Source organism: Bufo gargarizans, chromosome 1 (genome assembly GCF_014858855.1).
Source record: "Bufo gargarizans isolate SCDJY-AF-19 chromosome 1, ASM1485885v1, whole genome shotgun sequence".
NCBI classification, from domain to species: Eukaryota; Metazoa; Chordata; class Amphibia; order Anura; family Bufonidae; genus Bufo; species Bufo gargarizans.
Window position 1 is genome coordinate 509805382 of NC_058080.1, and position 25914 is coordinate 509831295.

The window sequence follows — 25914 nt, forward strand, 5'->3', positions numbered from 1 at the left end:
TTATCATATTGCTATGAACCCCTTTATGTGACCCTTGGGTTGAACCTCTCAAGTGTATTCTATATGTTCAGTAGTACATACGTGTTACTGTTTCTTAAGAATAGAGCTGAACCACTGGACTAAAGGAACCGGCAGAGCTGCTGTTGTTTGTGATCACCCTAGTAAGTGGCTGGCTTTTTGTCCAAGTTCTGTTCAGCAGTACAGTGGGGTTCACCACATCAAAGCAGCGTCTCTGAAAATGACAGTTCCAGATCATGATTCTTGGATCTTTTGGGACCTTTTTGGTGGTTCCAACCATCCGTGTGCGCTGGTGTTTTATAAGCTATTTTACTTTTCACTTTTCTTTGCTTCTTGAGAGAGCTTACTTGCTATCTGATCTGTACCAGAAGACTTCTCACTTTTCTCAAGCTTAGTTTTCAGATCTCCACTAGACTTTATAGTACTTGTTTCCAAGGCCTTTTTAGGTAACTTTGGGCTATCCCCTGTTTCTTTTTTCTCTTTAGTAGGTTGCTCTGACACTGGGGATTTCTCTTTTTTAGGCCTTTGGTCCGATTTTACCTCACTCATCTTTAGTACCTTCTCTTCTGCCTTAATTGGTCCATTTTCTTCTTTGACTAGCTGCTTTTCTGCTTCTTTGCTTGGCCTCTTCTCTTCTGATTTGGATGCTTTTTTATCATCTTCCGCAGCAGATTCTTTTTTTGTTTCTGCTTTATCTGTTTTCTTCTCCTCTGCCTTAGTTGATTTCTTCTCTTCTATCTTTGCTGACTTCTTTCCATCTTCTTTAACTGGTTGTTTTTCCTCCTCCACAATTAATTTACTCTCTGCTTTTGGTTGCTTCTTTTCCTCTGCCTTCACTTGCGGCTTTTCCTCTGGCTTAACTGGTGATTTTTCATCTGCTTTAGATGACTTAGTATCCTCTTTTACAGACTGCTTTTCATCCAACTTTGTTGTTTTCTTCACCACCACCACAGCTGGCTTCTTTTCCTCTACCTCCAGTGGCTCCTTTTCTCCTGCCTTAGTTAACTTCTTCTCCTCCACCACAGCTGGCTTCTTTTCTTCTTCCTTTGGTGGTTGTTTTTCCTCTTTCTTACTTGTTTCTTTGCCATCTGCTTTTGGTTGCTTCTTTTCCTCTTCCTTCACTGACTGCTTTTCTTCTGTCTTAACTGATGTCTTTTCATCTGTTTTAGATGATGTCTTAACCTCTTTCTGGGGCGACTTTTCATCTGCCTTTGTTGTTTTCTTCTCCTCTACATTAGCTGACTTTTTTTCCAATTCCTTCACTGGTTGCTTTTCTTCTGTCTCTGATGGTTTCTCTTCCTCTACACTAGTTGGCTTCTTCTCTTCTTCCTTTGCTGGTTGCTTTTCCTCTTTCTTAGTTGTTTTTTTATCCTCTGCTTTTGGAGACTTCTTTTCTTCTTCCTTCAACGTCTGTTTTTCATCTTTACTAGCAGTTTTTTTCTCTTCTTCATTAGATAACTTATTTTCTACCTGCTTTTCCTTCTTCTCTTCTGTAGTTGGTTTAGTTTTCTCTTTCAAATCTTGCTGCTTTGTTTCTGCCTTAGCTGGCTTTTTTTCATCTTCCTTCTCTGACTGCTTTTCCTCTACCTGAGCTGGTTTCTTCTCCTCTACTGTAGATGGTTTCTTTTCATCCAACTTCTCTGACGGCTTTTCAGCCATCTTAGGAGGTTTCTTTTCTTCCATAGGTTTTTTTTCTTCTTCCTTCACAGGCTGCTTTTTTTTCCTCTCCTCTTCGTTAGTTGACTTTTTGTCCTCTTCTTTTACTTTTGACTTTTCCTCAGCTTCAGGTGGTTTCTTCTCCTCTGCCTTAGATGGCTTCTTTCCCTCCTCCTTCTTTGGCTGCTTTTCTTCTACCTTTGTTGGTTTTTCTTCCTTAGGTGACTTTTTCTCATCTTCCTTTACAGGCAGTTTTTTTTTCTCCTCTACTTGAGCTGGCTTTTTTTCCACTTCTTTATCTTGCTGCTTTTCTTCTGCCTTTTCTTCTACTTTAGGTGACTTTATTTTTTCTTCTGCCTTTTCATCTATTTTGATGGACTCTCCCTTTTTTGTTGACTTTGCATGTTCCCCTTCCTTATTCTCTCCTTTCTCTTCCTTATTGATTACCATTTGCTTATCATCTTTCCTTCCTGAATCTTGTTTTGTTTGACCTTCATTTTCATTAGTGTCAGGCTTTTCTTCATGGATGACTGGCTTTTTTCCCTCTTTCTTTGCTGGTTCTGCTTTTCCATCTTTCTTAGATGGTTTTTCATCAACTTCAGTTTGGTCATCTAATTCTTGATATTTTCTTGGTCTTATTTTGATCTTCTCATTTTCTTCTTCAGGTTCGTTTATTGGAGATGTGATCACTTCTTCTTCCTCTGTCAACTCTTCAGTCACATGAGTTTCTTCTGTCTGTTTCTCTACAATAACTGTCTCTTTGTCTGACTTCTCTACAATCTTGATTTTTTCTTCCTTTTTTACTTTAATGTGCTTCGGTGTGCTAGGTAACCTTGGGCTTCTTGCATCAAATGGAAAATGGTCAAAACTGGTACCAATACGACATTCTTCTCCCTCAAGTAGCTTTCTATGAAGGAAAATTGATAAAATTAGGTTTTTAATTTCTCCCAACAATAATGCCCTCAAAATCACTTTTTCTTTGTTTAAATCTGTACAAATACCACAGTTACAAATACATCACATATATTTATTTTGCATTGTGCTGCTTTTAATGCTATTTTAGTAAATAAAAATGGTTCATCAGTTATTTTCATAGCTATTTTGTGGTAAATATTGTGTTTTGCATTTCTCCTTACCTTAACATCTCAAATATTGTGGATATGATACAGAGTTGTAGCTTAATGCTTAAGAGGAACATTATTATTCACAACTTACTGAATAGAGAGTTTACTCTTTATGGTTTCAAATACAGACTGAAATCTGTAAGGTGGACAGTTTCTATAAAAAGGATCAGCATTCCCGACATGTCAGTTATTAATGTTAGAATTCCCCTTGTCAAAGTGGTGTGTTCCTACAGTTTTTGACACTCTTCACCCAGTGTTGATAGTGTCAAATTGTGTAAGGGACACAACTTATTAAAAAAGGGAATGGTGTAATACCCAGTTGTCTTATACAGTGGATATAAAGTCTACACATCCCTGTTAAAATGTCAGGTTTCTGTGCTGAGACAAATATAAATCATTTCAGAATTTTTTCCACCTTTTAATGTGACCAATAAACTGTACCACTCAATTGAAAAACAAACTGAAATATTTTAGGTGGAGGGAAGAAAAAGAAAAAAAATAATGTGGTTGCATAAGTGTGCACAGCCTGTTATAACTGGGGATGTAGCTGTGTTCAGAATAAGGCAAACACATTCAAAGTCATGTTAAATAGGAGTCAGCATACACCTGCCATCATTTAAAGTGCCTCTGATTAACCCCAAATAAAGTTCAGTTGCTCTAGTTGGTCTTTCCTGACATTTTCTTAGTCGCATCCCACAGAAAAAGCCATGGTTCACAGAGAGCTTCCAAAGCATCAGAGGGATCTAATTGTTAAAAGGTATCAGTCAGGAGAAGGGTTCAAAATAATTTCCAAGGCATTAGATATACCATGGAACACAGTGAAGACAATCATCATCAAGTGGAGAAAATATGGCACAACAGAGACATTACCTAGAACTAGACGTCCCTCCAAAATTGATAAAAAGACTAGAAGAAAACTGGTCTGGGAGGCTACCAAGAAGCCTACAGCAACATTAAAGGAGCTGCAGGAATATCTGGCAAGTACTGGCTGTGTGGTACATATGACAACAATCTCCCGTATTCTTCATATGTCTGGGCTATGGGGTAGAGTGGCAAGACTAAAGCCTTTTCTTACGAAGAAAAACATCCAAGCCAGGCTTCATTTTGCAAAAACACATCTGAAGTCTCCCAAAAGCATTTGGGAAAAGGTGTTATGGTCTGCTGAAACCAGGGTTGAACTTTTTGGCCATAATTCCAAAAGATATGTTTGGCGCAAAAACAACACTGCACATCACCAAAAGAACACCATACCCACAGTGAAGCATGCTGGTGGCAGCATCATGCTTTGGGGCTGTATTTCTTCAGCTGAAACTGGAGCCTTAGTTAAGCTAGAGGGAATTAGGAACAGTTCCAAATACCAGTCAATATTGTTACAAGACCTTCAGGCTTCTGCTAGAAAGCTGAACATGAAAAGGGACTTCATCTTTCAGCATGACAACGACCCATAGCATACATCCAAATCAACAAAGGAATGACTTGACCAGAAGAAGATTAAAGTTTTGGAATGGCCCAGCCAGAGCCCAGACCTGAATCCGATTGAAAATCTGTGGGGTGATCTGAAGAGGGCTGTGCACAGGTGATGCCCTTGCAATCTGACAGATTTGGAGTGTTTTTGCAAAGAAGAGTGGGCAAATCGTGCCAAGACAAAATGTGCCATGCTGATAGACTCATACCCCAAAAAGACTGAGTGCTGTAATAAAATCAAAAGGTGCTTCAACAAAGTTTAAGGGTGTGCACACTTATGCAACCATACTATTTTTATATTTTTTCTTCCCTCTACCTAAAAGATTTCAGTTTTGTTTTTCAATTGAGTTGTACAGTTTATAGGTCACATTAAAGGTGGAAAAAGTTCTGAAATGATTTATCTTTGTCTCATTTTTTACATCACAGAAACCTGACATTTTAACAGGGGTGTGTCGACTTTTTATATCCACTGTATGTTCCCTGGAGCAATAACAGAGGAACAGTTCCATAGATGTCAATAGAATTCCACTTCACCATAGCAGACAGGTTTTGCTCTGGTGGACCGGCTGCAGCTTTCCATGGTGATAACGGCTGAATGCTGGAGTGTGTGATGCCAGACCCACAGATCAGATGATTAATGGTAGGACTAGCTCTGCTGGTGCCCAAAGAGATTTATTCAAAATGTGCTGCAATATTAGTCACTGAAGATCAGCTTCATAGTTTTGAATGAACAGTCCTTCATTTAGTTATGTGATTTTATAATTCCCTACCAATAGGTACGCAGCCTACAATTTTTCACGCTCTTGTCCCTCTCTTGCAATTGATCAAGAGGCCAGCTTGTATTGCAAAAGGGGGTTTCTTCGGATTCTTCATGAACATATTGATGTATTGTATAAAACAATAAATTCAATGTAAAATTGTAATAAAAGTTTGTTTTTGTTTTTGTTTTTTTTAAACATTTGTAGACTTCAGTAGGAACTTTGAAGATCTCATATACATTTAAAATTGATTACAGCTTTAGATTTAAAGAGGCACTCCTGGAAATTTGAAGTGTGCTGGTATAATCTCATTGGACTGAATAGACAAAAATAATTCCTGTTCATACGGCAGACTCTGTGGCAATCTGTGAGTCTCAAGAAGAAGTCACATGATCTAAATGCCAAAAGTAATGGACACTAAAAATATATAAATAAATTGATATGAAAGTTTGTTAAACAAACATTAATTTAAACCAGCACATTTACATAGGGACAAAAAAATTCTGGGAGTGCTTCTTCAAAGGCAATGCCACTCCTACCTATATGCTGCAATCTCAATATCCAGAGCCATCTTGACATTCAGCAAATCTTGATACTCTCGTATCTGAGCAGCCATTTCCCACTTGGTGTTCCTTAGTTCGTTTTCCAACTGATGCAAAGCTTCCTGAATACAAAAAAAAGGACTTTATTAACAGAAATATAAGAGAATAAAAGTCCTCAAAAGTTCCACAGTTAAAGTCGTTCAACCCTTTACAAGTGATGGCCTATTCTCAGGATATACCATTACTACCTGATTGGCAGGTGTGTCACTGTGCACCCCAACTGATCTGCGATTCTGCAGCAGCTATGGCACTGGACCTACAAAGTCCATTGTGCAGTGGACAGAGCTGAAGTCAATAAAAGCAGCACTGCAGTAACCTGCTCTATCCACTGCACAATGGACAAAGCTGTGTAGTTCCTGTGCCAGAGCTGCTGCAGAACAGCTGATCGTTGGGGGTGCAGGCTGTTGGACAACCCCTCTAACAGCTAATTGTGAGCCATATACATTCCTAACACTATAACAGTACAACATGTGCAAAAATGGTGCCATGACTTTGAGTGATGGTTGGGTAATTGCAATGGCTATACAGTGACATAGCATCTATACAAGTCAGTTAATATATTGTTTCAGATGATTGGCTCATTGGTCTACTGCTTAGACAAGAGCTTCAATATAGAAGGCAATTAGTTTAAAAAGGGCGTTTCAACACAAAATGCAGTGCAATCTGCAGGCAGTATGTTATAGAGCAGGAGGAGCTGAGCAGATTGATATATAGTTTTGTGTAAGTGTTGTGAGGCAGTAACAGGCCTCATATATGAAGAACGGTATGTATCTCCGAGAATGGTGCACGAAACCTATTAAGGAGATACATATTGTAGTTTGCTGTGATGCACCTGAGACTTACTTAGTGTCCACTAAGATAGATGGTGGACACTGTTGCGATCTACTTTAGCCGGTATCAACTAATCTGGGCCTGGCTTTTACTGGGAGTAAGCAAAGAACTGGGTGAGTGCTTACTCCCCACTATCCACTCAAGATTTTATACGTGACTCATGTGCACAATTGTGTTTTAAAAGTGAGCAGCAGGAAGCAGTGTGTGTCTGTGGAGTGAGAGGCTGCAGATCATGTGACGCAAACACTGGCCTGTGGACTGATTACCTGACCCGGCTGTGATCCGGCTGTAAATGAACTGTAAGTTGGCTGGAACAAGCAATAGACAGTGTTGAAGAGACTTTGTTTTGTCCCTGACTTTCTTCAAACCTGGTCAAAAGAGCCCACGCCATTACAGTCTGTATACAGAGATAGCTGTCAGTCACTGATAGCTGTACATAGGGAGGTGTTATCAGTGATTGATAGCATTCCCTGTGTAAGTGTGTACACATAGATAGCTGTCAGTCACTGATAGATGTACATGGGGAGGTGTTATCAGTGATTCATAGTATTCCCTGTGTAAGTGTATATACAGAGACAGCTGTCAGTCACTGATAGATGTACACGGAGGAGGTGTTATTAGTAATATTATTCTCTATGTAAGTGTGTACACACAGCTGTCAGTCACTGGTAGGTGTATACAGGGGAGGTGTTATCAGTGATGGCATTCACTGTGTAAGTGTGTATACAGAGATAGTTGTCAGCCACTGATAGATGTACATGTGGGTGGTGTTATCAGTGATTGATAGATAGCTGTCAGTCACTGATGTACACAGAAGAGGTGTTATCAGTGATTGAATTCACTGTGTAAGTGTGTATACATAGCTTTCACTCACTGATAGATGTACAAGGAGGAGGTGTTATCCTTGATTGATAGCATTCTCTGTGTAAGTGTGTATACATAGATACCTGTCAGTCACTGATATTTGTACACGGGGAGGTGTTATCAGTGATTAATTGCATTCTCTGTGTAATGTGTATACAAAGATAGCTATTAGTCACTGATAGATGTACACAGGGGAGGTGTTATCAGTGATTGATAATATTCTATGTGTAAGTGTGTATACAGAGATAGTCGTCAGTCACTGGTAGATGTGCACAGGGGAGGTATTAACAATGGTTGATAGCATTCCCTGTGTGTGTATATAAAGATATCTGTCAATCACTGATAACACCTGACCATGAACAATCAGAAATGGCAGAGATTTAAATGTATACATTTTTACTGAATCTTTTCCTACTAAACTATTTATCAATTTGCTCAGCATCTCCTGCTGTATAATATGCTGCCTGCAATTAGTAAAGAGAACTTGTCCAGCCTTTTCTTGTGAAGTTCCAAAAGCACTTTATTCGATATCCAATATTAAAAACATCCAGGTACAGGTTGCATCAGTCCACGTGTTTTGGGCAGAAAACAATTTTAGCCCTTACTCTGGGCCATGAGTAAGGGCTAAAATTGTTTTCTGCCCGAAACGCGTAGACTGATGCAACCTGTACCTGGATGTTTTTAATATTGGATATCGAATAAAGTGCTTTTGGAACAACTTCTCTTTACTTATTCATATATTGCTCCCAAAGCGGGTGAGGGAGCGGTCCGTGTCCTTATGGTTAGAGTCTCCAGGCAGGTGAGAGCTGCTCTAATTTCGTTTTACCTTTTGAATGGATTGCTGCCTGCAATTTGCACTGCATTTTGTAGTGACAGGTACTCTTTAATCCCTCCCTGTCAGTTTTCATCTTATGGATGACATATCACTTTATGTGGTAATAACTTTGTTATGCTTTTACTTATCCAACAGATTCTGAGAATGTTTTCTTCAAGTTAGTGGTAAAATTGGGTGGATATGTTCTACTCCGATTTTTAAAAAGAAATCCAAAATAAATGCCATTTTTCTAGATTTGAATTTTTCAGCTTTTAAGATGGATAGGACACTTAGAATTTTGGAAATTTTCAAGAAATTTTCCCAAACCAACTTTTTTAAGGACCAATTCAGATTTGAAGTGACTTTGCGGGACTTACATAAAAGAAACCACCCATAAATGACCCATTTTAGAAACTATACCCCTCAATTTATTCAAAACAAAGTTTAGACACTTTGTTAACCCTTTTGGTGTTCCACAGGAATTAAAGCAACATAAAGGTGACATTTAAAAATGTAATTAGTTTTTTTTTTACAGATTTTCTATTTTAATCCATTGTTTCATGTAATACAGAAAAACCACTCTGAATATTTATTACCCTGATTCTGAAGTTTACAGAAACATTCCATATTTGGTTAAAAACTGCTGTATGGGCACAGTACAGAGCTCAGAAGGGAATAAGTACCATATGGTTTTTGGAGATCAGAATTTGCTGGAATGTTTTTTGGGTTTCATGTCACATTTGAAGAGTCCCTGAAAAACCCCTACAGTAGAAACACCCCAAAAGTGCCCCAATTTTGCAAACGAAACCCCTAAATGAGCGCTTTGACCCAATAGGTATTTCATACACTTGGCTGTGAAAATGATAAATTTCATTTCTTCCAATAAAATGCTTATTTAGCCCCACATGTTTTTTTATTTTCACAAGGGTTACTTCTCCCAAAGCACCACACAATGTTTTAAGCATTTTCCCTGTATATGGCAACCCACCTACAATGGAAACCCCATAAAAATGACCCTATGACCCTTTTGTAAACTACACCTCTCAAGAAATTTATCGAGGGGTGTAGTGAGTGTTTTGAAACAATAGAATTTAGAAACACTTGGCTGTGAAAATGAAAAATAACATTAATTTTTTTTCAATTGAATGCTGCTTTAGCCCCACATTGTTCATTATAAAAATGGGTAAAGCCAACCCATATGTGGTCGTAAACTGCTGAATGGGCATATCAAAAGGCTTAAAAGAGAAGGAGCACCATTTGGCTTTTGGAGGGCTGATTTCGCTGGAAAGGTTTTCAGTTGACATGTCACATTTGCAGAGCCCCTGAGGTACCACTTGACCCCACAGGTGCTTCGTAGATTTTTTTAAGATTGGGATATGAAATACATTTTTTTATTGTATTTCAATTATATTTAGTTTTAGACTCAAATATTTCATTTTTACAAATGGTAATAGCAGGGGCAGAAATACCATATGTGCAACCTGTGCAGCTGCACAGGTGCCTAGGAGATAGGGGGCCCACTGTGACCTTAAAAGTTTCTATCTGCTGCCTGTTAGACCTCATTCACAGGACCGTTGTTTGGGTCCGAGACGCATTTTTTTCAGCTCGGGTGCAGACCCATTCCCTTCAATGGGGCTGTGTGCTGTCTGCATCCGTTGCTCCGTTCTGTGGCCCCGTGTCCATTTTGTGGGCAAGAATAAGCGTTTCTATTATGGGCGGCCCGTTCCGTTCCGCAAACTGAGGAACACACACGGGTGCCATCCGTGTTTTGCGGATAAACAATTTGCGGATATGGTCGTGTGCATGTAGCCTTAGACTGTATGTAATGGACTGAGCTAAGGAATTGAGGGGCTCTATAGTGATCGGTTTGAGAGCAAGGGACCCCTGTGCTGGTCTTGCATGGGGGCCCTCTCCTGTCTGTGTCAGCCCTTGGGTAATAGGAGAAAAAGCCACCCACATTTTGTTATATAGTTTTCCCTGAGTACGACAATACCCCCTATGTGGTCGTAAACTACTATTTGAGCACACTTCAGGCTTCAGAAGAGAAGGAGCACCATGTGTATTTGAGGCCTAGTTTTGTGATTTATACAGCACTGGCTGCCAACAACTGCAGACTCTGGGCATTTTGACACCACAGGTATTTTGCAGAAATTAATGAACAGAAGACCGTGCAAAATACAAATTGCAATATTTCCACAAATATGGCATTTCAGTGCCAAATAGGTTGTGCCCAACTCATGCCATCTGAGACTCACACCACAATACTTGGATTTATAGGCTGCTTCTACGGGGTATGGAAATGCCAAAAAATGTGGACAGAAACTGCTATATGGGCAGATGGTAGGGCTCAGAAGGAAAGGAGCAGTATTTGGCTTTTGAAATGCCGATTTTCATCCCATTTACAGAGACTCTGAGGTTCTAGTACAGTAAAAACCCCAATAAGTGACCTCATTTTGGAGACTACATATTTACAAATATGGCATTTCAGTCCCTAATATGCTGTGCCCAGCCTGTGCAATCTGAGACGCAATACGCCCCTTAAATTGTTAGGGGGAGTTCTACTCGACAGATCTATGTGAGGGCTTATTTTTTGCGGGATGAGTTGCCATTATCATTGGTGTTATTTTAGGATACATAAACAGCGAAAAATGACATAGTAACTTTATTCTGCCGGTCAGTACAGATACAGAGATATCAATTTTATATAGTTTTTTTTTATGTTTTGCTACTTTTACACAGAATAAAAAAGAAAAATAAATCACGTTTTTGTGTCGCCATTTTCTGAGAGCAATATACATTTTTCTGGCATTGATCAAATTTTTTTCTGGATGAGTTGACATTTTCATTGGTATGATGCAAGGCGAGGTGACCAAAAATGGCGGTTCTGGCATAGTTTTTTCTTTCTTTTTTTTTTTTTTTTTTTTTTTACACTGTTCACTTGATGGGGTAGTGCATGTGATACATTTATAGAGCACCTCATTACAAACGTGGTGATACCAAATGTCTATTTAGTTAAAAAAAAATATTACGTTTTACACAATAAAAGAGTTTTTGTGTTGCTATTTTATGCCTTTTTCTTGTCTCGCGATGGTCTTGTGTGTGGGCTCATTTTTGTGGGATGAAGTGACCAAAAAATGCCTGTTCTGGCATAGTTTTTAAGATTTTTTTTTATAGTGTCTACTTGATGGGGTAGATCATATGATAACATTATAAAGCTGGTTGTTGTGGATGCAGTGATATCATATATATATATATATATATATATATATATATATATAAATTATTTTTTCAATTATAAATGACTTAGCGGAATAGGGATACTTTTTATACTTGAAAGTTGTATTTTTTTTTTTTTCTTATAAGACACGTTACATTTTTTTTGTTAGTCCCCATTCAACTTTTCAGAGTCTGATCCCTGGTTCAATGCAGTACAATACATGTTGTATTGTACTGCCTTTAAACTGACAGTTGCCTATGAGACCCAGCTTGGAGGCTGGGCCTCATAGGCTTCTGTACATGTCAGGCTTCCTGGTGCCATGGCAACCATCATCACACTGTGATCACATCGGGAACCGATAGAGTTGGAGAAGGAATCCTGTCCCTCTGTAAGCCTCTTAGATGCTGCAGTCAGCATTGACTGCGGCATCTAAGTGGCTAAATCACTAGCATTGGAGTTTTCAACGATGCCGGCAGATACAGCAGGGGCCTGGCTGTCAGTTAATGCCAAGCCCCTGTATGGACCAAGTGGGCACAGCTCCTGTGCCTGATCAATCAGCGAGCTGTACATGTACAGCACTACAAACACTGTTTGCTGTGCCCTACATGCATGCCTCTCATCTAGAGGTTAAAGAATAAACCAGATATGCGCTTACATTAGTTAAGGGAGTTACCTGGCCTTGTATCTGACAACCCCTGGAGTCTTGAAGGGAACCTGTCACGTTGAACATGGTGTCTGAGCTGAAGGCTGCAGATTATAGAGCAGGAGGAGCTAAGTGAATTGATATATACTTTCAGTAAAACTTGCAATTTATCCATTAATATCCATGTTCATTCTGGGCTTTGAAGTCAAGGAGGCGGTCCTGTCAGTGATTGACAGCTATCTCTCTATGACTGTGTATACAGAGATATCTGTGAATCACTGATAGGACCGCCTCCTTGACTTCAAAGCACAGAATGGGCAGGAATTTAAATGAATGAAATACAAGTTTTGCTCAATATTTTCCCATAAAACTATATATTAATCTGCTCAGCTCCTCCTGCTCTATAACATGCTGCCTGTAGATTAATTTGCACGTTCATAGTGGCAGGTTCCCTTTAACTTGTGCCCCTGTACATAAATATATAAATAGATGAATAAAACCCCATTTATCTGTCCGCAATCTTGCCGCTGCTCTGTTCCCGGACGCTTCCCGTTCCCACAAGACCAGGAAACAACTTGTACCCGTAACCACTATAACCGCTGAGACCAAGCCGGTCCCTGATCGTACAGGGACCAAAAGTGACCAGGAAGAAGCAGTCGCAGGAGCGCAGGCAGGTGAGTATGTTTTTTTGTTTTGTTTTTTCTCAGTGGCACAGTTTGTTGGCTCCAAGGCGGGACAACCCCTTTAAGTAAGGTATCTAATTTGTTTAATACAATTTTGGTTTAGATTGAAAGATAAATAGTAGGTATCTTACAATCCCCCCCCCCTCCTTCTTCATTTATTTCTTTCTCTATTTCCCTATGGGTCTATCTCAATACAAGACCCATATTTGTGTTGGTTTGTACAAAGGGTTTTGTACACACAGGTTTCAGATAGGAACATTTTGTTCCTACTGCACTGGATAGTCTGAAAAATATGCTATTTCATTGTTGTATGTCTAATAGAACTGTCATAAATGTTTAGGATGTAATAATGTAGCTTGGGAGCAGAAGACACGTTTGGTAACCTGGCAGATTGCAGCGCTCCAAGCGCTGGTCTAAAGCATTCCTGTCCTGGCCCTCCAACCAAATAAGACCCAGCTATGCCCATGCTTCATCTATGGCTCTTAGTGCCACTAGTCCCCCCCCCCCCCCCCCCCCAGCAGCCTAAAGACCTTCGTGACTGCCCAAACCCATGTGATCAGAGGACCTGCCGCACAGCTTGTGTCTCCCCCACTGATGAGAACCCCTACCGCCCAGCCTGTACTTAGTTTGACATGGCCCAAACTCCATGTGTCTGAAGTGCGCAATCCCACCTTACCATACAACAAAACTCATAACTCAAGGGCTGGGAGAGAGGACTTCAGCTTCTAAGAGAAAACCGTACTGCTTAAACCTGTCTCTAATGGTTTTTTTGACTACATTTTCTAAGCTGCTGCCCACTTCTATTAGCACTATGGAGATGCTGTCATGCTGATGTATATCAAATCCACCCACAGCCTAACATTTAACTAAGGTATTAGAATTGTAAAAGGCGAAGCATCCAGGGGAGCAACTGAAAGCATTGTTGCTCTAAGTCTCTGTAGCTCGTGAGCAGAGCAATTTGGGAACTGGCCCCTGCTCCCTGTAAGCCGGGCAATACAGATCCAAATCAAATACATTTTATTATACAGAAGTATAATAATGAGCTATAATGCAGCCAAATATACAGGTGAAGGGGCTAATGCTGCATCCAATAAGTTATTGTTCTGCACCAGTTGATTTAAAAACATCCACCTTTATTTCTGACTTTCTAAACCCATTCCATACAGCTGCTCCATTGTCTGCTACACAGTCTTACGACTAATGTGCATAGGAAAATACATAATTTAAAACCAATGACGTTCCACCCTGCAACAGGTGTGTCACTGGTTTTAAATCATGTACAAGTAATGTTGTAGAGCAGCACAAACGGACCTCATCAACCAATTCTGGAATGCATCAGCCGCAACAAGTCCGCAGATCCACAGCAATCTACAGAACAGCAGAAGAAAGAAGGATCACAGCAGCATGTCCGGTGTCTCTTTTATTGAAGCCTTGAGTGCGTACAAAAGCTAAATACGACGTTTCAGCTACATAGTAGCCTTTATCAAGCATGTAAAAACAGCATCATGCTGAATTGAACAAATGGCTCATAAAGTATCCTACCTATCAATACTGTTCAAATTGAATTCGATATTATGCCCAATGGCTTGTAGAGATTGTAATGTGAAAATCAATTTTAACTCTTTCTTTCTCAACATGCGTTCTCTATCACCACCACCCCTTCTTGGAATGTCGACCGAATCAATGACCCGAAATCTCAGCTGGTTGACAGAGTGACTACACTCATGTTTTTAAATTATGTCAGTTCCTATGCATGTTAACCCTTATTCACACGTCAGTGTTTTGGTCAGTGATTTCCATCAGTGATTGTGAGCCAAAACCAGTGCGTAGGCTACACAGACATAAGATCTGCTCCTGTTCTGTGTTTAGAGCCGCACCTGGTTTTGGCTCAGTCACTGATGGAAATCACTGACCAAAACACTGACGTGTGAATGAGGCATTAGTCATGAAAAAAGGTGGGTTTATACGTCCCGATATTTGGGGCCAATTAATGGAAACAACTGTTCCTAAAAATGCTTGTTCCCAATAATCTGCCCGTCTAAAGGTGCTGCAGATCAGAGTGAAATGATGCAGACACCTCAACCATCGTTCCTGGGAAGAAGATCGTGCTGTCTAAACAGAACTCTACTGCTCAGGAGCAATGATTATGTATGGGGACAAGCGATAGCAGCAGCGATCTCTTGTCCTCATAATGTAGAGGTGATTGCTTCATGTAAATACAGCACTTAACTCCCACTGAACGAGCAGCCGACTGTCGGGTGGGAGCGCTTCCTTCCCTACCTTTAGCTGCTCCTCAGTATGTGTACATGCACCTTAGGACTGTCTAGCATTCTAAATGCATTGAAGATAGAGCAGCGGTATGCTTTGGAATGTTTTTCATCCATGTCAGAAAAAAGGTGGATGTTTTTAAATCTCCTGGTGCAGAACAATTACTTGTTGGATCTAACAAGTTACTGGAATGGATCCTCGACCACAGGAGTTTAACCTTGCTACAGGATTCTTCCTTCACTGATTAGAAAGATGACTGCAGTGAGGGGACAGAGTGGACACGTGTTAAAATACTGTTGTTGCTGTAACTGCTGTTTGCTCTATGATCTGGCAGAGCAATTCAGGAGGCATCTGTCTGATCATTTGAACAAGCATCCAAAAATTATGCCTTAACAGAGTCGGACCCTTGTTTATACACACAGATTTTAATGTCTGAAGGAACAGTTGTTTGTTCTGAACAAGCCTGGAAAAACTCTCCCTTTTATTTGGGAGCAGCAGGAGTACAGTGTTTATGTGGAAAGGGTAAGGTGTGTAGAGATAATAACTGGAGGCAATAGTTGAGCCAGCAGTAGCAGCACAGCATGAAACAGATAAGGCAAAAGGTGTGCACGGCTGTGTTGAGGTAGTAGTAGCAGTGGAGACTGTGTAGGAGTAATGGCAGTGGCAGTAGAAGGAGTATCAGCAGTGGCGGCAGCCATACAGAACTGGACATGATGTTAGTGACAGTGACTTGATCATGCCAGTGATAAATAGCCACTGTCATCAATGGCAAATCTATTCACAGGCCTCAGCTGGAGATGTGTGAAAATCATTATTCATTTTGACAAAAGGGATGTTTTGTACCCTTTGAGGACAACTTTATTTGGTAGTGCAGGGAGAGCAAACTGGTCCAGTTCCGGCCACTGTTCCAATGTACCTGCCCAAAAATCCATTGAGTCAGGGAATGGGCTATGTGCCAGAGAAAGGCTACAGTCCAGGTAGAACTGAACGTGGTTGTTCAGGCCGTAAGACTCCATTTGCTGAATTGCATCAACTTGGCACGGCACATGAAAAAATCTGCTCCATCATGTTCATGAGACTGAACTGGCTGCGGCTGGTGCTGTTGCGGGTTCTGCTACTTGTGGTATCAGAGACAGCAGCAGATTGGTGACTCAGCGTTGGGGCAGAGAGGGGCTTCCTGGTCAGACGTGGGCAGCAGGCACCTGTTTGCAGAAAGCTGCAGCAAGCTGTGTACACAGGGTATCTTGGTAAAACAGCAATTTGATCTCCCTTTTGGAAACAGGAAAACAATCACTAATTTTGCTTTTCTAGCGAGGGTTTACAAGCATGGATATCCAGTAATCAGCAGACTGCTTGATGCTATTGAAATGCTTCTGAGTACGTAAGCAAGCAAGCAAGCATACCACTTACCATGCCCACCTGTGTGCCCTAAGACCCAGTTCTTTCTGGCTTCACTCCACTACGATGATTGTTTACCATGGCCAGTGTCATCATTATTAGCCACGTCCTCCTGCATCTTCTGCTCCTCCTCCTCCTCCTCCTCCTCCACTTCCTCCTCCATGGGACAACAGCTCAAAACTACATAAGCTCGCTGCGGTGGTCTGGTGCATGATAAAATCATTCACCACTTCACACTGCTCATACAGACGCTTCAGCATATGCAAGGTGAAATTTCAGCTAGGTGGAACTTCACAGATCAAGTGGTGCAAGTCCAGGAGGGTATTCCTTGCCACAGAAGAATGGCTGAAATGCAAGGGCAGTCCCTTCTGCAAGCATTGGTACTTTTTCAAAAAGTGTTGCAGCACTAAATTTCTGACATGCGCTATGCACGGAGCATGTGTTATTTCTTCCAAATGCAGTGCAGCCATCTTGTTCCTGCCATTGTTGCTGACCATCTTGCCTAGTTGGAGTTGGCAGGTAGACAGTGAGGGGGATATTTGCTGCTTGATGTGCTTTAGCAACTTATCCGCTGTGTGTCTACTCTTGCTAAGGCTGATCAGCTCTAACACTGCATGGCAATACTTCACTTTACATGTATAATAGGACGGAGGAATATAATAATAATAATAATATAAAAGCAATGATCTGCCTTTTTTCTGGTAGGGACAGGAGAATGCCCATTGATTAGGATGTGGAGGGGTTGGAGAACCTGGTGTGGGAACCAGACCAAGACAATTGTGAAGGTGTTAATAGCACATGGTGCTGCATGGCAGCTACCGCTCAAAGAATTGACCCAGTGATCTGTGAAATACACATACTGTCCCTGCCCAACAATTGGAAGCAGCGGCCAGTGTACGACTGTACAAGGCAGGGATGGCTCTTTTGGAGAAATAATGGTAGCTAGGTATCTTGCGTTGAGGCTGAGCACATGTAATCAGTAGCAGAAGCAGTAACTGATGATGACAAGGACATTGTACTGCATATGAAAGTGGCTTGGCTGCTGCAAAGGAGACCAGAAGGAAGGAGGACAGTCTCGTTCTAACTGCTGGCCAGTTATATTTTCCCACTGGATCTGGGATGTCATACTGAGATACTTGCACAGATCCAGAGGCAGATGAGCGCCGAGACATTGTCAGTTCCAGATCTTTTTTTATTTTTAGGTTTTGGATGTAGTTGTCTCTGTTCTTTATTACTGCTGCAGCCACCATACGCTTCCTCTGATGTCACCTGTTCCTCAGCAACCCAATCTGGTTTTCAGGTTCTGTCCTACACACAATCGCCATCATAGCCCTTACCCTCCCTGTCACTTTTATCAAACTATAATATGTCATCATGGGCTCCTTGGCCCCCCTCAAAATTCCCTCCTCTGTATTTGTTCCAAGTACCACTGTTGCCACAGCTACCACTGCCCATACCGCTTTCACCATGGCTACACGAGCCACTACTATTACCACCAACAACAACAATAAGCTCTGCATGGGGTCCTCGTCCTCCGCCTGAACCTCTTCCTCATGGCAGTCTAAAAGCTGATTGTTTTCACACAAATCATCAATGGATGAATGGATTAGGCAGTGGCTGAGGGACAGACAGAGGGTTGTAGTCAATGGAGTATATTCAGACCATGGTCTTGTTACCAGTGGAGTACCTCAGGGATCTGTTCTGGGACCCATATTGTTTAATATCTTTATCAGCGAAATTGCAGAAGGCCTCGATGGTAAGGTGTGTCTTTTTGCTGATGACACAAAGATTTGTAACAGGGTTGATGTTCCTGGAGGGATACACCAAATGGAAAAGGATTTAGGAAAACTAGAGGAATGGTCAAAAATCTGGCAACTAAAATTTAATGTTGATAAGTGCAAGATAATGCACCTGGGGTGTAAAAACCAAAGAGCAGAATATAAAATCAGTGATCCAGTCCTAACCTCAGTATCTGAGGAAAGGGATTTAGGGGTCATTATTTCAGAAGACTTAAAGGTAGGCAGACAATGTCATAGAGCAGCAGGAAATGCTAGCAGAATGCTTGGGTGTATAGGGAGAGGCATTACCAGTAGAAAGAGGGAGGTGCTCATGCCGCTCTACAGCGCACTAGTGAGACCTCATTTGGAGTATTGTGCTCAGTACTGGAGACCATATCTCCAGAAGGATATTGATACTTTGGAGAGAGTTCAGAGAAGAGCCACTAAACTGGTACATGGATTGCAGGATAAAACTTACCAGGAAAGATTAAAGGACCTTAACATGTATAGCTTGGAAGAAAGACGAGACAGAGGGGATATGATAGAAACTTTTAAATACATAAAGGGAATCAACAAGGTAAAAGAGGAGATAATATTTAAAAGAAGAAAAACTGCTACAAGAGGACATAGTTTTAAATTAGAGGAGCAAAGGTTTAAAAGTAATATCAGGAGTAGTAGCTGCAAATACAGTGAAGGAGTTTAAGCATGCATGGGATAGGCATAAGGCCATCCTTCATATAAGATAGGGACAGGGTCTATTCATAGTATTTAGTATATTGGGCAGACTAGAAGGGCCAAATGGTTCTTATCTGCCGACACATTCTGTGTTTCTATGTTTTTATCAACATGGAGACTATCTTGAGTATATTCCATAGCAAATGGGCTTTTGTTGCCTTGTCTCAGGAAAAAAGAAGTTGCCCACTAGATGGAGGCAATGAAGACAAAGATGATGCAAGTGAAAGACTTCTCTGGGCCTAAAAGGAGGAGGAGCAGGAGGAATGCAGTAACTACTGGCTCAAACGCACGGTGTCCGCCTCAGAGGTGACATCGACAATATCCTGCTGTGATTGGGAAGAGAAGAGAGCCATCCAGTCCACAATATCATTCTCATTGTCCTGAATAATAATCTGGCACCTATCAAAAGTGAGGGAGAACTGTGGCCTGCTGCTACTTCTACTAATACTGGCTGGATGGCTGATGCTGCGATTGCAGATGACGAGGGTACGGGTCTTCTGTTTTCCACTCATTTACCAGACATTTTATTATGAGACCTATTTTAGCAATGCCAAGTCACAGGTTTGATACACTGACTAAACGGTAGCAAAATTGCAAGTGTTTTTTCCATGATTACCAGACAGAAGCACAACTAAATATCCCTCCCCTTCTATGTTTTTAGCAGTTTTCTTATGTGCATACTGAATGTTTAATTTGCAATTCTCTCCACAGAAAGTGGAGGAGAATCTGCTTCCTAACCTTTATTGCACTGAGAAGCAGCCCCAGGATCATGAAGGACATTGCAGAGAGGTACTGACCTGTATCGTTGTGAATAAAGCACTTTTCTATCAGCCCATGGTAGCACCAGCAGCCTTTTTTTAAAGGCTGGTTGCTAAAAAAAATATGTTTCTGCAGGCACTGCAGATTTTTGGTCATTGCAGTAGATTTCCAATTGCAGCATGTTCCCTCAGTATAAAACACATACACCCACACACATATACACACACAGAACTCTGAGTGACCCTATGCTTTCCTTGTCTGATAAAATCCTGACTTTTCTACCTATTTATTTAATCTAGCTAATTAAATATGTCCCTAATTTATCCTTACAATACCCTAAGCTTACTTGCTTTCGCCTGTAATTGCTGATTGCCAGACACAGCCAACACACACCCTTTCACATTGTAGACTAAGCTCAGAATGACGTCTCTCCTTCTGAACTAGCCCAAAAACTCAAGGAACTGCCAAAATCCCCCCCTGCCCCCCCGATTGGCTCACAGGCTGTCTGACAGTCTCTGAGCCAATCAGGATATGCCCCCCTCCCACGGTAATATGATCCTCCATCTCCATCCTCCCTGCCCGCTAATGTTCATAGTAAAATGGCGTGGGTACCATTCTGCGCAATTCATCCTAAATGAATTGGCACAACTTTGGATTCGTATTTTTGTGAAGTTCATAACAAATCCGATTAATTTAGAGTCGATTCACTCACTTCTACTTCTGAGCTATGCAGGCACAGAGGTCTGTAGTTTCAGCTAGATCTACCTGTAAATGGAAGAATATCCCTTAGCGCCTCTTACACTTTCCCTTAAATTCATATAAGGTTTCTCTTTATAAGTAAAGATTAATCTAAGAGATTAAGTGTATGTCATCCAATCCTGTCATTTAAAACCTAAAAACCTAAAAACCTAAGAATTCAAACTCAGTTTTAGGTTTCACCACATAGATATTTTATGGCTAACTGCTGGGACCCCCACCAAATACTAAAAGTAGTGAGCCCCCCAACCATCACTGTACAAATAAAGTGAGGAGGATATTGGGAGCAGTGGTTGACCATGCACCCGATGCTCCATTCAATGTATATGGGGTCAGTGGAAACAGCTAAGCGCTGTATTTAAATGGAGTGGCATCACTCATGCTCAACCTTCACTTCCTTCAAATATGACTGCGGTGAATAGGAATGAGGAACTCAGAAGCCCAGTTAATTGTAATTACACCTGCTCACTGCTGCAAGTGCTGCTGCTAGCAGGTAAACGGAGCAGAGGAGGCAGCGTATCTGTGGGGGTGCCAGTAGTAGGACCCCCACTGATCTGATATTGATGACCTATCTTGAGAATAGGTCATCAATAGTAAAAGTCAGACAACCCCTTTAATGAACAGCCCCTTTAACAAGGTTGTACTGGAGGCTGATCAGATAATCACCAAGCCAGCTTCAAAAAGCCTTGACAATCAACTGACGTGCCTTTGTGAAGCTGCAACTTGGTCACTTTTACATTTAAATGAATATCCAACCCTATAATACATGGGTCTTATAGGTCTTATAAAAGGAAGATCCCTAACAAAAGACCCCTTTCTATGACCTCCGTGAGCCCTTAAGGGGAACACAGAATAAGGCAACACTGTTAAAGTATAATTATTAAAGGGGTTTTACCATCACAGACAATGAGGGCATATTTCTAGGATATGCCCCCATTGTCTGATAGGTGCGGGTCCCACCTTTGGGACCCGCACCTACAACGAGAACGGAGCGGGGAAATGAGTGGCGAGCGCACTGCTCATGCGCAGCCGCCCTCCATTCATTTCAATGGGGCTGCTGAAAATAGCTGAGCTCTGGCTCGGCTATTTCCGTCTGCCCCATAGAAGTGAATAGGAGCATGGGCCGCGCATGCGTGGTGCACTCCCATTCACTTGTATGGGAGCAGCAGGGAGCAGCGCTTGGTGGTGGACGGACCCCGGGAAACCTGGGGTCCTCGAGCCACAGCTCTCCCCGTTCCGTTCTCGTTATAAGTGCGGGTCCCAACATTGTAGTGGAGAGAGCTCATTACTAGAGTGCTGCTCCCATTTAAGTCAATGGAAACAGTGCTGTAGCAATGAGCTTCCTTCACTACTCCACTTTGACAATCCTCATCACTAGCTGATTGGTGGGGTGTTGGACCCCTGCCAATCAGTTAGTGATGGGGATAGGCCATCGCTTAGTAAGGGCTGTACAACCCTGTTAATGAAACCTTTATGTTTTACCTCATCTAAATGTAATAGAAGAATATTTTGTTTACAGTTAGAAACATGGCAGAAAAAGACCAAGATGACTTTCTGTTCTGCCATTTTTATGTTTGTATGTTGTTGTTTTTTTGGTGTTTTGTCCTAGAATGAATTATGTCTTTCCCAAGCATCATGAATTAATGTTTCTCCTCATGGTTCCAGCTTCTAGTTTTAGACTGTGCCTCCTTGTTCTCAAGTTCACCTTTTTTTGGAAAGTGTCCACCTCTGCTTTATTTAAAACCTTTACATGTTTAAAGGCCTTAATCATTTTCCCTGTTTATCGTGTCTTCTTCCTTTCTCCTTAAGTCTGTAAATAATGGCGCTCAATTATTTAGTTTACCCATGATTTTGAATACCAAAAAAGTACCAAAAGGGCACTCAGGCTATTAAGAACATGGATCAACCCACTAACATTGTTTTTATTTTTAAAGGGATGATATAAAATATGTTCTTAATAGACTGGGTCACTAGTGGGGGCCTTGATACATTTGGTGTATTCAAAGTTTAATTTTCTTTCCCAAGCTGTTTATTTGACCCCTTATATCATTTTGTTATGACCTGTGTGCTTAAAATTGCAAAATGTGCTCCAAAAATGGAACCTCGGAGCCCTAGTGATGACAGGTCTTACCTGGTAAGATGCCAGTTCTGCCTGGTGGCGATCCTCTAGATCCATGCATTGCCTTTCCAAAGACTGCTGGGTTCCTTTCAGAACTTCTAGCTGGGTGATTTGGTTTTGCAGTTGATGTCGATAGGTGGTTATTTCATCACTAGCAGAACGGATGGCTTGGGTATTCACATGTGACGCTTCATTCAGTTTCTCTAACTTAACTGTTAATAACCATGAAGAAAAAATGTAAAAAAACATGTAAAAAAGAATATAAGATATTTCAGGAACTACTTCCTGACTACTTCCTGACTACTTACTGACTACCTACTTCCATGGTCTAATGATTGCTTCGCAGGGGACAAGCGAAAACAACAGTGATCGAGCTGGGGCTATTTGGACAATAATCACTGTGTAGCGTTAAAGGAGTTGTCATAATGAAAAGAGGACCTGTCACCACAAAGTGCAATGCCAGCACCTTGTTATGGAGCAGCAGAAGCTGGACAGATTGATATGCAGTTTTGTGGGAAAAGATTAAATTAAACCTGCAATTTATAAATTTATATCTTTGCTTTTTCCACCTCCTGTGAACAGCTATCAGTACAGGAAGTGGAAAAAGCAGACATATACATGTATAAATTACAGGTTTTACTGAATCTTTTCCCACAAAACTATACATCAATCTGCTTGGCTTTCCCTGCTCTAAACCATGGTGCCTTCAGATTGCATTGCATTGTGTGGTGACAGGTCCTCTTTAAAAAAAAAAAAATACATAAAAAAACTGGCGTTAAAATAGTTTATACCCACTGGTTCAAACCCCCTCTGCTCCAGGGCCACCGCCCTGATCCTCCCCAGTCGTGTTCTTGGCTGCAGTAATGTGTCTGCTGCAGCGGTATGCCATATAATTCTGCAGAGGCCAGTGATTGGCAGCAGCAGTCAAGTGCAGTATATGGTATGTCACCTCTGCAGTCATGTGAATTAAGCCTGAGGATCGGAGCGGCAGCGTTGGAGCAGAAGGGTTTTGAACTGGGGTGTGTAACTTATTTTATTATTTTAATACATTTCCTGCCTGTGACCATTTTGCTAACCAGAGGAACCACTTTACAGAAGTTCTTTAAGAAAGCCCATTTAAGTTTATACCCCCATTCGAAAATTATGAAAATACATTTTCCTATACCCCATTAGAGAATTATGTAAAAGCACCTTCATATACAATATTAAGAGAAGATCCTCTCTTCTGGATCCTCATTACTTGGCCAGTGCTGAAAGAGCATATAAAGAGTCTTTCGCCCTTGAGGACCTGTCCTGTTCTGCATTATACAGACAATCCATTGATCTGAATGTGCACTGTTTAATTTTCCCTGTGGTGACGCCGCACATAAATTACACATTTACTGCCAGGTCCCCCCACAAATTACAGCTGATCACTTATGGTTCCCCACAAGGCCACACTTTGTGATCAGCTTATTGTCAAGGGTCCCTTCTAACAACCCCTTTAAGGGCAAATTTAATGTCTTTATCTTGACATATTTAATTTTTTTGTATGCAAATCCTGGCTATAGAGCTAAGGGCAAAAATTTTCATATTTTCCTACAAAAACAGTATAATACACAGACAAAACTGCTAAAAAATACAAAACCCCTCCACTAGGAAAATATTTCCCTTCAGTATAGGGTTGATGATTGAAAATTAGCTTCTCTGTGGTTTATTGCGGCACAAGAAAGGATGAAGGAGGAGAAGACGTGCAGAGACCAAGCATGACTCAGGATTTTCATGTGCTAGGATGTAACCTCTTCCTAGCCAGAAGGTAAAATCACATCCATTACTCTGGGCTCATTGTTATCTGCTTGATCACGTCATACACCAGACTAAACTACACGTTACATGACTCAGTATACATTTTACAATCATATGCTGTATAATAGGTGCAGATTATTTCTAGCCACTATGCAGTATGTAATGCAGATTACAATAATACAGTATAACGTAGCGCTATCTATAATGCTAGTGCTATTTGTGAATATGTTGCAGTATTAGTCAATGCAGCAACCACCGAGGACACAGAATATCAGATTGCTGTAGATGGCTTGTAGATGTACGTTTTATGCTTACTCACCTTGAAACCATTCTTGGGTTTGCATGTTACTTCTTCCTATATGGCAATCCAGCTGAGCTCTGATTTCCTTCAGAGCTGATGCCACTTCCAATCCAGGCAATTCTCCAAACTGACGTGCTGCCACTTGGCTGCTTTGTATCTGCCTAAGCATTTCTTCCACATCTTCTTGGTGGCTTTTGCACAGGTGGTTTACTTCATCCTGCAGGGCCTGGACCTTCCTTCCAATTTGCTCACTTTCTAAGCTGCAGTCCTGTAGGTACTGCCTAAGTGCCCTCTCAGCAGACACGGCTTCTCCCTTCAGCCTCTCCTCTTCTTGGGTCTTTAGCCTCAATAACTCAATGTCCTCATTAAGTCGGTTTGTTTCCAGTTGTTCTTGAGTATTTTCAGAGTTTATTTTCAGGAGCTGATTGCGAATGTCCCTTATCTCTCTTTCATACAACTGCCCAATGGCAGAGATGCCAGCCTGCTGTTTCCTTAAGACTTCTGTCTCTTCTTGTAAACTCTGGTTCTGTTCTTCCAGCCTTCGGACCTTGTCTATGTAGCCAGCAAACCTTTCATTCAACCCTTGCAAAGCCTCCTTTTCATCCCTTGGCCCATTGGAGGACTCACGACTTTCACTGTAAGATGGGGCACTTCTACGACTCCGAGTCTGCGATTGAAAAGTGCTGCTGCCACTTTGGGAAACAGAACTAGATCTAACGTAGCCATCCGCAGTTCTCCTGTAGGTAACAGGACCTAGTGAACGATCCATGCTGAAGCTGAGCATAATGAAGTAACAGAATAAACTGGAAATTAGAGAGAGAAAGAGAAATGCAAAGAGTCAAAAATGTCAAATGCAAAAAGAAAAAAGAGACTGAAATGGGAACAGACAAACAATCTCAAAGAGAAAAGTAATGAATCATGCACTGAAAGAAAGACTAGATGCAAGGAGCTGTCCTGGGCCTGGCAGACACTAGAAGAGGGATGCAGGGCACTGCGGCAGATAGAGGACAGCATCAGCTTTTATACTGCAGCAAAGTTCTCAACTCAGCAAAGCAGAGACACCACCCCTGCATCACACTCATCATCTTACACGCTGACTCCAAGCACAGCTTTGCAGACTAACACTAGAATACAGCATCATTCCCCTACATACAGCACTGCTAAGCTTACATGATATATATATTCATAAGGGTGCAATGTATAATAACATATACTGTATATATTATCTATGATTACATCAATGGTCAATTGTATGCTATCCCACATAACATATAATGGTACACACCACGAAAAATACAAGTGCACAGTGCTGCACTGAAGAACTAGAGGTTACACTATCCA

At 41.2% G+C, this 25914-nt stretch overlaps 1 protein-coding gene across 1 annotated transcript; it reads right to left on the minus strand.

Annotated features, from left to right (window-relative positions):
* Positions 1 to 223: 223 nt before the first annotated feature.
* On the minus strand, positions 224 to 25357 carry NEFH (neurofilament heavy chain). Its single transcript, XM_044288545.1, has 4 exons — positions 24592 to 25357; positions 22500 to 22699; positions 5560 to 5684; positions 224 to 2581 (listed from the first exon to the last, which is right to left on the minus strand). The coding sequence occupies exons 1-4, from the start codon at positions 25355 to 25357 to the stop codon at positions 328 to 330; spliced, it is 3345 nt and encodes a 1114-aa protein (XP_044144480.1). The 3' UTR covers positions 224 to 327.
* Positions 25358 to 25914: the final 557 nt, after the last annotated feature.

Excerpts from the sequence above, each read along its gene's own strand:
- NEFH (XM_044288545.1), bottom strand. The coding sequence starts at position 25,357 with ATGCTCAGCTTCAGCATGGATCGTTCACTAGGTCCTGTTACCTACAGG. Across the intron at positions 22,700-24,591 it reads AACCCAAGAATGGTTTCAAG|TTAAGTTAGAGAAACTGAAT; the intron begins GTGAGTAAGCAT and ends GGTTATTAACAG. Across the intron at positions 5,685-22,499 it reads CAGAACTGGCATCTTACCAG|GAAGCTTTGCATCAGTTGGA; the intron begins GTAAGACCTGTC and ends TTTTGTATTCAG.